This window comes from Dama dama, chromosome 5 (assembly GCF_033118175.1).
Source record: "Dama dama isolate Ldn47 chromosome 5, ASM3311817v1, whole genome shotgun sequence".
Classification (NCBI taxonomy): Eukaryota; Metazoa; Chordata; class Mammalia; order Artiodactyla; family Cervidae; genus Dama; species Dama dama.
Genome location: NC_083685.1, coordinates 98,106,401 through 98,117,411, shown reverse-complemented (window position 1 = coordinate 98,117,411; position 11,011 = coordinate 98,106,401). Strand labels below are relative to the sequence as shown.

At 47.6% G+C, this 11,011-nt stretch overlaps 1 protein-coding gene across 1 annotated transcript in view; it reads left to right on the top strand.

Annotated features, from left to right (window-relative positions):
• The first annotated feature begins 544 nt into the window (after nucleotides 1–544).
• Nucleotides 545–11,011, top strand: part of MYH10 (myosin heavy chain 10) — a 120,541-nt gene continuing 110,074 nt past the window's right edge. The window contains exons 1-2 of the mRNA XM_061143457.1: nucleotides 545–681; nucleotides 7,432–7,807. Coding sequence (XP_060999440.1) covers nucleotides 7,463–7,807 — 345 coding nt within the window. The 5' untranslated portion in view covers nucleotides 545–681; nucleotides 7,432–7,462. The remainder of the gene's footprint in view (nucleotides 682–7,431; nucleotides 7,808–11,011) is intronic.

The window sequence follows — 11,011 nt, the reverse complement described above, 5'->3', positions numbered from 1 at the left end:
GGCCCCGCCCCTGCAGGCAGCTCCGGGGGCCCGCGACTCGGCGGTGGAAGCCGGTCCCACTGCGGGACACGCCGGCTGCAACAGGCAGAGGGGGCGGCGAGGCTCGGGGCTGAGCTGCCGCGGCGGCCCGACGCCAGGGCGTGGAGCGTCCAGGCGGAGCTCGGGGCTCTGCCCGCGGCACACCTGCCCCGCCATTCGCACAGCCAAAGCCGCTGCGGGGTCCGCACCCACTGCCCCGCGGGATCGCGGGACGCCCTGCCAGTCTCAGCTGTCCATCTCCGCCCTAGCCAGCCAATCACCCACAACTGTCCCGGCCGCACCTCCCGGAATCTCTGATGGACGTGCGGCTCAGCCTATAATATGGGGGCCTCGGCCGCCTGGTCTGGGAGCGGGAGCCAATGAGCATCGTTTCAGGTGGGTGGAGGGAGCGGACCTCGGGAAGGTAGCTTCGTTCGGGTTGCTAACGTCTTCCCTTGGAGATGGGCGCGCAAACGGACCAGTGGGTCTGGGGGCGGTGGTGACGGGCGTGGAGCTGGCCCAATGAGGGTGGGAGTGGGTGGGGCAGCCCGGAGTAGCAGTGCTAAAGGAGCCCGGCGGAGGCAGCGGTGGGTTTGGGACTGAGGCGCCGGTTCTGTGGTCGCGGCTGGGGACGTGCGCCGGCGCCACCATCTTCGGCTGAAGGTGAGAGGTGCGGTTGCCCGGGTCCGAGACTGGAGACCGGAGACGGTTTGTGGTGGGGGGAGGGATCCTCGGCGGCTCTGGAAGGCGAGAACGGAGCCGAAGAGGGAGCTGGGGAAGAGAGAAGGGACTCTGGGCGGAGGGTTTGTTCTGCGGGGGCCGTAGATTCCTGCCAGGAAGGACACTGCGGGGTGGTGGCGGGGAACGGGACCCCAGTGGGTGGAGAGACCCCTGGAGGGGCGGGGAATGAGGTCCTTGAGAGTGAGAGACTCCCGCGGGGATGAGGGCCTGGGGGTGCGGGAGAACTGCCCCTGGGGGGGCTGGGGATGGAGATCTGCGGGTGGGCATGTGCGGACCTGGTACTCGGCGTTCGGGATCCGTGCGGCGCGTGGTTGGGGGGACCTCGTGCGCTAGTGGGGGGTCCCCGGGGATCCCACGACTCTTTGCCTGTTTCTCAGGAGGGGAGGGAGTATTGGGGCGGGCTGGAAAGCGCAATCCCGATTGGGGGTGGGGGGAGCGCTGGACGGGAAGGGCCCTTGGTTGGGCTGCTGGGTGGCTTAGGCCGGCTCCGGCACCCAGAGTGCGGTGCGGAGTTCGCAGAGGGGTCGGAAGGCGGGCGGCGCGCCTGGACCTGCGGCGTGGAGGGACGCGAGGGCAGGGCTGCGCACGGCCGGGACAGCGCGCGGCGGGTGAAGGTCTGATCAGCCGGCCGCGGTCTTGGGGAGGGTCGGGCTCCGGTGGTCCCGGGGGAGCAGGGCGGGAGGGGCGGCGTCAGACCAGGCTCTGTGGGGGCGGCGGGGGCCGGGGGTGGACGTCCGGCCAGGCCCGGGCGGCTTGGGGGGGCGAGGCGGGAAATGTGGCGGGGGCGCGCTGCAGCAGGGCGGCTGGGGGGGGAGGGTCAGCCCTTGCTTCGGGATTCCTTTATTGTGTAAGGGATCTGGGCATGGCTCGCCACGGAGTCTCTCCCTGGCCTTCTGCAGGGAGGGGGGGTGGTCCAACCTTGATCCCATAAAATCGGCCTGGAACGAGGTCGGAGGGAAGTTGAAGGCGCCGAGTCCCGGCGTCCGCGCGGGCTTTGTGGGCCTGCGGTGGGCGGATGCGGCCCGGGGACCGGCGAGGCCCCCAGCCCGGCCTGCCTGGGAACCGGGGCCATGGGAAGGAGGCTGGCGACCTGGAGGGTCTGAGCTCGGCTGGTGAGTTTTGGCTAACGTGGCCTCTGCCTATGACCGTTATCTCCGTTCCTTAGGGCCTCTGCAGCTCCCTTCAAGATCACTGCGGTTGATGGAAGGGGGTGGGGTGGGGTGGGGTGGGTAGGGTAGGGGAAAGCAGGCGGGTAGATCCCTAGTGCAAATGAAACAAAGACGGCTGTTTTCGCTGAATAATATAATACCAAATTTAATACTTCAGTTTTGCCGAGATTTTTGTTTTTTAACGTTGAAACTGAGGATTCTTTGAGTCAGGCTTCATTATTCTTGATAGTATCTCACTCTGGAAAACTTTAATCTATTTATTGTTTCATTTCCTTCATCCATCGGCCCTCATTAATTACCCTTTTAGTCCCATGCTTTTGATGTTTAAGTATGCCCTGTCTGTCATGGATCCTGGAAAAGTGGCCATTTTATGCATCTCCTTACTTCTGCATCTTAAATTCAGTTCCTCCCCGTCCTTATCTGGAGAAAGCATATGGTGTAATTGGGCGATATAGCACCAGCTTTTGCAGCAAAGAGATGTGACCCGAGAGCATGCCTTTTTACTTGGGCCCCTTAGGGAAATCATTTCAAGGAAGACAGGCTGGATGGAAGGTGAGACACAGGAAATTTTCAAGGGCACGTTGTATGGTGAAAGGCTAGTCTTAAGCAGTTTCTGTACCTTCTTGGCATGTAAGAAGAATAAAAATTCCTGGTGTCAGTCTCCCCGCTTCAGAAACATTTAACACAGTGTAAAGATATTAACAGAGGTGGCTTGGGCCATGAAGAGTGGTAGTGTCCTTTTGCACTTGATTTGCATTTCTGCTCATTTTTGGTTAAACATGATTTTGATAAATGAACAGACTTACAGGTCTCTGTAAGATGAGTGACCTCAGTGGTAGTTTTACACAAATTGTAGACGATTCTGTTTCAGTTTATCTGTCTCAGAGAGATGTGCTATCATGGATCATTTATCCATCATTTTTGTTTGGATTTTGGTATGCAAGATGGTCACAAAACTGTTTCCCTGTGCCTCTACCTACCATAGGTGCTGAGAGGCAGTTGAGAAGCTTAGTGGGTGGTGTTTCTTTGGGAGTAAAAGATGGCCTTGGGGATGGACCCCCAGGGGTATGTGTGTATGTCTAAAAATCAATGAAGGTGATGGGGCTTTGACTCTGGGGTGGGGGGCGGCTGATAAATGATTTAAGTATAATTAGGCAGTTACTTCAGAGGACACCAAAAACTTTCAGATTCTGTTACAAAGAGATTCCTATTAAAAAAAAAAAAAAAAAAGAGAGAGATTCCTATTTATTCCTTTTTGTTCCAATATAGGTATTTTTTTTTAATGAAATGTAAAGCCTTTGCCAGATTGTGCCAGTGTGTTCATTGGCTGAGCCTGTCCTCATTTTTCCTTTTTTTTTTTTTTTTTTCGCCACACCATGCAGCTTGTGGGACCTTAGTTCCCCAACCAAGGATCAAACCTGGGCCCCAGCGTGGAGGTGCAGAGTCCCGGCCATTGGACTGCCAGGGAATTCCCTGACCATGTGCTCTTGAAACTGTAATTGGTCATTGATCGACAGGCAGTATGTAGTGTACTACATGTCAAAATTTTCTCCTCCTCACCTTCCATCCTTGTAGTATGTGTTCTGGAGCTGAACTCTGGGTTTCCTCCCAGCTCTGTTCTTTGTTAGCTCTGTGACTTTGGGCCAGTTTTTGGCTTTCTCTGAACCTTGGGTTCCTTACCTATAAATGGAGATATTACAAGCACCTACCTGGGAAGCCTGTTGTGAGGATTAAGAGTTGATATATATACACATAAACCATTTAAGAATAGCGCCTGGCCATCATTAATGGTATATAATAACAGTATTTGTTGTTTCCAAAATTCTGTTACCCTTCCTACAAGGCAAAGCATTTGAAAGTGTTTTCCCTGGTAAATACCAGCATTATCAAGACAAGTTGCCAAATGTTCAATGGAATGAGAAAAATACAACATATTTGGCAACCACATGTGAACAGTTAAAATGAACAAAACATCTTCCCTGGCCTCAGGGACTCTACCATCTAAACAAGGATTTGAGCACCTACTACCTGCTGAGTCCTCTGGTACAAAGACGAGAGGGGTGCCAGAAGAGCAGTACAAAATGTTAGGAGAAGGATAAGGATTAAATTGCCAGGTTGACCTGAAAAGAACTTGTGAAAGGATGGCATTTGGGTCAGAATTTAAAGGAATGGTAGGCTTTTGGTGGTGGAGGAGAAGCCGAAACTTACTCTGAGGGTCAGGACTGTTGCTGTAATGCTGATCAGAAGGTATATAAATGCCCTCCTGTGGACCAGGGAGTCAGTTCACCATATAGCAAGGACAAAGCCATCCTTGCAGCATTCAGTGAGTTATAGAAAACTCTGGAAAAGTAAAAGGTAAAAGAAGTTTGTAATCCCACTACCCAGTGAAGACGCAGTGACTGTTTGTTTCCTTTGAAACAAAAAAAGACGTTTATGTGTAATTTTTCCCCACAAAATTGGGAGCGTATTATAATCACACTTTTGTGATCCCTTTTTTTCTTATGTTAAGTTACAGGTGTTCCCCCACTGCTAGTATGTACTAGCAGTAGTACATACTAATAAATTTAAAATGTGTTGATTTGATCAAATAATTTTGTAAATCCATCATTTACTTAAAAAAAAAAAGACCTGCCCTAGAAATGACCTGTTAAGTTATTCTAATTTATAGTCACTTGCTAAATCTCAGCGGATAATTTACATGCCGATTGTAAAAGGAAAGAAATGCACGCATCTTTCTGAAGTATTGTATCAGGTACACAGTTTATACCTAGTATGGATAATAAGAGTAACTTGTTATCCTCTTTTGTTCCAGTTGGACATTTTCTCTAAGAGGCTGTTCTTCCTGAGGTAGAATGTGTTCTATTGTCTGTATCCAGATTTATCCAGGGTGATTCCCACTTCAAAGCCATCTTCTTCCTAGCAGTGGGTAGTGTATAGGCTGGGAAGACAGAAGACTGTGTTATTAATCTTATTAGTGCAGTCTGGAGAAGATGATGTGTTTTTGAAACCATGCTTCAGAATGTACATATATGCATGAATATTTTTTCTATTGCCTTTTCCCACGTGGATGCCTTTTAGTTAGAAAGCATATTAGTAAATCTGTTGGTAGAAGTCTTAATGTTACGTGTTTTGTGATTTTGTTTTATCCGATTGTATACTCGAAAACTGGTAAGCATATCCTCTAATTCAGTTTATGAATTAGTCTGAAACATTGGTTTTCAACCTTTTTCGCCTCCCCAACATACCTGGTAGTAGCGGTGGTTCACCATGGCAACCAGAGAACTGTGGAGTGTTGGTTCTCAAAGTGTGCTCCCAGGATCAGCATTATCAGCAGCATCTGGGAATTTGTTAGATATACAAATAACCGAGGGTCTCCATCCCAGACCTACTGAGAATGAGGCCTGGCAGTCTGTATTTTAATAAACCCTTCAGGTGTTGCTGATGTAAGAGCCAAAGCTTGAGAACTCTGCTCCAGGCCATGAGTGTTTGTAATCCTTTACATTGTAACAACCAGTTTCTGAAGAATCTTAGCTATTTGATTCTAGTACATTCTTACTGGGCCTGAAAGGGCTAGTATTTTGTTTCCTCTATCAGTGTTTAATCTTTTAGGATAAAGATAGCTAGATAGTTAAGAATCTGAAGAAAGTTATGAGTGTTCTCTTCAGAAAAGCACAGGTCTACAAAAAATTGCACAGTGTATTTAGACCTATTTCAGTGCCTTCATGAAGCCTGAACTTTGTCTGTGCACTGGAGGTTAAGAACCTCTTGACGGGACTTCCCTGGCGGTCTAGTGGTTAGGACTCCACGCTTCCACCGCAGGGGGCCCAGGTTTGATCCCTGGTTGAGGAACTGTGGTTCCAAATGTCATGTGGCATGGCCGAAAAAAAAATACCTCTTCACAACCTGGGATGATTTTGATTTCCCTTGCAGCCTTCCATCTAAGAGGTGGGTAGGTAGGTAGGCATGCAGGCAAGAGCTTACCAAATGACCTTACCTCATTTGGGGGAGAGGGAGAAGTTGGGAGAGTCGGATGGAGGAGCAAGAACAGCTGCTTCCTTGCCTTCTCACTTTGATCTGAGTGAGGTTTGTGATAACCTGGAATTTGGCTGGAAAACAACTTAGCACTCCAAGTCATAAGGGAAGTGTTTAACGATGGTATTGGACTCCAGAAAGACACTTGTCAGGTAGGAATGATGAATCACATCAGAAAGGTGAGTGACGAATGTGAAATCCTGTCACTTGATCCGCAAAGTCAGTCCCACAAGCATGAGAGGGGAAGTACCTTCAAGGACTGTGCACTGGGCTTTGGCTGACAGCTCCATGTGAGCCAGCAGTGAGCACTCAGTAAACCACTGAGGTCTTAGATACATTCATTGTAGAAGTCCCAGAAACATGCTCTGCTTTCCCCGCCAGGGCTGAGGCTGTGAACAGTTCCTTTCTCTTCTGCGCTAGTCACACCACGTCTGGAATATTCTGTTTGCTTCCAGCCCCTCTAAAGGGGTGTAAACACGTGGAGTCTGTTTCGAGGCAAGAGACCAGAGTGGGGGAGTGAGTCCTGGTGCAGGACGGAATGCAGAAGAGGAGCCGGAGGGGAGCAGCTGCAGGCCTGGGAGTGGAGACCTGGACAGCCACCATCACATACTTGAAAGGCTGGGTGTGACACCAACTCATTCACTTACTCTCCGTGGCCTCCTGTGATCACACTGAGATCACATAGGCCGTGGAGAAGCTGCCGGGGGCCGGCTTAGGGGAATCGTAAGAGTGTTGAGTCTGTTGTCTGAAGGACATCTTCCCAGGTGGCGCAGTGGTAAAGAATTTGCCTGCCAACGCAGGAAACGAAGAGAAACAGGTTCAATCCCTGGGTTGGAAAGATGCTCTGGAGTAGGAAATGGCAACCCACTCCAGTATTCTTGCCTGGAAAATTCCATGGACAGAGGAGCCTGGCGGGCTGCAGTCCATGGGGTCGCCAAGAGTGGACATGTCTTAGTGACTGTGCACACACACACAGGAGGGGAGGAACGTTCTAGACCTGAGGTTTGCTCCACTGGTAGCCACCGTGCATTTCTGTAGCGACATCCAGGTGGTTGCTGTCATTGCAGTACCACTCCCTGGGTCTTTTATCCTGAATCTCTGTTTTCGTTTTCTTAGTTTTCCTTTCCCTTCTTAACTCCCGGTTTAATTTGTGGCGAGGGTGAAATAGGAGAGGAAGAGAAAAACAGAGTCCAACTGCAGCTCTGCTGTTTCCTCCCACTTGTTTTTCAGCCCTCAGTGACTGAGGGTACATCTCGAGTGGTCCTCAGAGAACCAGTCATCATTTATGGTCACCCCTGAAATTTACCTTGGAAACCCAGTTATTGTGGCCCTGGAGGGGGCTGCACCAGCTTCTTCACTCCAAGTTCATGCATTCTATTTACCAGAGCTTTTGTTTTTAAGTTTCTTAGAAGAGTTGTGAACCATGGCTTATTTCTAAATATCTGACTTTGTTTTCCTCCTCTTCTCGTAGAGGCGATTGCCCTTGGAGCTTCCTGTTTACAATGGCACAGAGAACTGGACTCGAAGATCCAGAGAGGTATCTCTTTGTGGACAGGGCAGTCATCTACAACCCTGCCACTCAGGCTGATTGGACGGCCAAAAAGCTAGTGTGGATCCCGTCGGAACGCCATGGCTTTGAGGCAGCTAGTATCAAAGAAGAACGGGGAGATGAAGTTATGGTGGAGTTGGCGGAGAATGGAAAGAAAGCAATGGTCAACAAAGATGATATTCAGAAGATGAACCCACCTAAGTTTTCCAAGGTGGAGGATATGGCAGAATTGACGTGCTTGAACGAAGCTTCTGTTTTACATAATCTGAAGGATCGTTACTATTCAGGACTTATCTATGTAAGTATGCCTTCTAAATAATCATGTGAATTGGTGCCTGGGAATTCATGAAAATTGTACATACAGCCCTAATCAATGTGGAATACTCTCTCTCTGTTTAACATGACTATTTGTACTAAAGATGGGAAGATTGTCCCAAGTCTTACTTTGCTTTAAATCTTAATTTTAAATAATCCAGTCTGGATTAAATACACTAAAGTGGATTTGAGACTTTTCGTGTAGGGGTGCTCTGGAGCCTAATAAGATGGAGAAGAGCTTGTGGCAGAAAGATCAGGGAGCTTAATATGGTAATGAGAGTTGCATTCACGGTAGGATATACACTGGATTTTTAGTGTATACTCAGGGGTGTAAAGAGGCGGGGCTGCAAGCTTAGAGGTTTCAGTGAAGAGCGAGACCAAGGTCATTGGGTACAGAGAAGTGGGAAAGCTGAATGCTGAGGTTTTTAAGAGGAAACAGTTCAGGGTCAGATTGAAGCTGGGGCTGTTCTGTGGTTAGTAGTTGACACATGTTGCAGTCACTGACAATGTTGCTGAGCATATAGAAGTTCCCAAAAATAATAAGGGGTAAGGTCGAGAAGAAATAGGCAAGCCAGATACTGAAAGAATCTAGAAATACGCTTGATAGAAATATGCTTCAAGCAAAATGTGCTTGAAGGGATGGTAGACACAGGTGGTGGCGTTGGTTTAAAGAAGACAGGGTGATTAGCAGCAGCGTGGGTGGACCTCAAGATGACCACACTAAATGAAGTCAGTCAGACAGAGGAAGACAAACACCATGTGATATCACTTACACGTGGAATCTAAAATGTGATACGAACTTATCTGCGAAACAGAAACAGACTCGCAGACCTAGAGAACAGGCTTGTGGTTGCCATGGGGGAGAGGTGGAGGAGGGATGATTTGGGAGTTTGAGATTAGTAGATGCAAGCTATCATATAGAGAATGGAAGAACAAGTTCCTACTGTATAGCACAGGGAACTGTATTCCATATCCTTTGATAAACCATAATGAAAAAGAATATGAAAAAGAGTGTGTGTATGTACACACTTTTTCAAATTCTTTTACATATACATATATATATGGGAATCACTTTGCTGTACAGTAGAAATTTACACATATTAAATCAACTATACTTCAATAAAGTAAAAGGATAAAGAAGGCATGGTAGATAGAAGGTAGATTTAGAAGGAAGAGACTTTGGGAAACTACTTGAATTTTAGGCAGAGGTAGCGTTTGTACTAATAATGTTCAGGCATAAGTCAGAACTTCAGCAACTCAGAGGTCATTTTCCCACAGAATTAGTTTATTTAGTGGATATGTACTGAGCACCTACTATGTTCTACCCCGAATATTCATTGGAAGGACTGATGCTGAAGGCTCGATACTTTGGTCACCTGATGTGAAGAGCTGACTCATTGGAAAAGACCCTGATACTGGGACAGATTGAGAGCAGGAGGCGGGGGTGGCACAGGATGAAATGGTTGGATGACTCAATGGACATGAGTTTGAGCAAACTCCGGGAGATAGTAAAGGACAGGGAAAGCCTGGCGTGCTGCAGTTCATGGAGTCATAGAGTCAGACATGGCTTAGTGCCGGAGGGAGTGCAGGGAACAGGCCAGGCCAATCCCTGCCTTCGTGATACTTCCTTATAAGGAAATGAAACAGGACAATGGAGACGGCTTTCCCCCGTGAGTATGGGAAGGATTCTGAGAAGGTAGCATTTGAGCTGGAATCTGGCTGCTAGGAAGGAGTTTGCCATGGGCGCATCTGAGAAGGAGTAGTTCATTCATGACTTTTGCCAGAGTGGTTTGAATCAAGCCTGATGGTCTCTCTTATTTTATTTTTTCTCTGTGAGTTAGGATGCAAAGTAAGAGTAAGAGGCACCAGGGTTGGGTAGGTGGCTTGAGGAGAACGGGGATGCCTTGGAAAAGGGAGGAAGCAAAGGATAAGAAAACAGTTGGAGAGCAGCGTTGGGAATCCAATGGATACTGAGCAGCAGAGTATATTTTTGTCTGGAGAGAGGGAGTGAGAAAACTGCGATATGCAGGGATTGTGGTCAGATCATAATGTTGAGATCAGAGAGGTGGATCCATTTTGGATGATCCCCTGTGCAGTGAATTGTGAAGGGCTGGAAATGCAGGGACACAGCCAAAAAGGTGAGGAGCACTGCCTCGAGAACAGGAGTCTGTCTTCACCTTGACTCCCCCTGACCCCCTGACTGCACTGAGGGGTAGGAGGCTGTGGGTGAAAGCAAAGGATGAAGGGAAAGACAGTTTGGTTTATTGTAGCTATTCCTCATGACAGTTCTAAGACTTTGCAAGTATCTTTTATTGAGTTTGACTTATTTCCAGCTTAATTTAGGGACAACATAAGTGAATTATCTTGAGTTTCTTCTCAAAGCGTGGCCCCATGGTCTTTACAAAAGGAGAATCTGAGTTTTTTAAGAAGTTCTAGGGTCTCAAGAGAGGTGAGGGTTTGGAGGATCATACCTTCAGTTAGTGGGGTGAAGAAAAGTTTCCTACAGTAGATTCATATTGGAGCGCTTGACTCTAAAGAAACCTGCTAAGGAATGGGGCTGTGGGTGGCCATGATTGCTAAGCATTGAGTGAAAGGTGTGTTGGGCTTTGAAATTTACCAGGCAATTGAAATTGATCAGTTGAGGTACCATGATACAGACACTATAATAGCTTGGCTGGGACCTTTGGGATATATTTCTATAGATAAGATACAATGTAAGGTATTTAGGTTACTAACAGGTTTGGTTATGTTACTTCCTTATATCTTTAGATTTAATCTCCCCAACATCCAGCTCTTCTGGTCATTAATTTTCGTTTTCTTTCCTAATAAAATCATTTAAAAACTGCGAATGTCATCTCTACTGACTTTTTAGCTTTGTTTGTTGTTGTTCAGTTGCCAGGTCGTGTCCAACTCTTTTGCAACCCTGTGGACACATGCCCTTCACAGATTTTGATGTGTAGTGTTTTTATTGTTTAGTTCTAAATATTTTCTAACTTCTTTCTTCTTCAACCTGTGAACCATTTAAAAGTGTACCTAAACGTTGGTTTTTAAGTTATCTTTTTTTGTTACTGATTTTTAAGTTAATTTCATTTTAGTCAAAGAATATAGTCCACATAGTATTTATCATTCCTTGCTTTTGTTGAGACTTGCCACCTGTAGCACACTGTCAGTTATATTTATGAGCGTT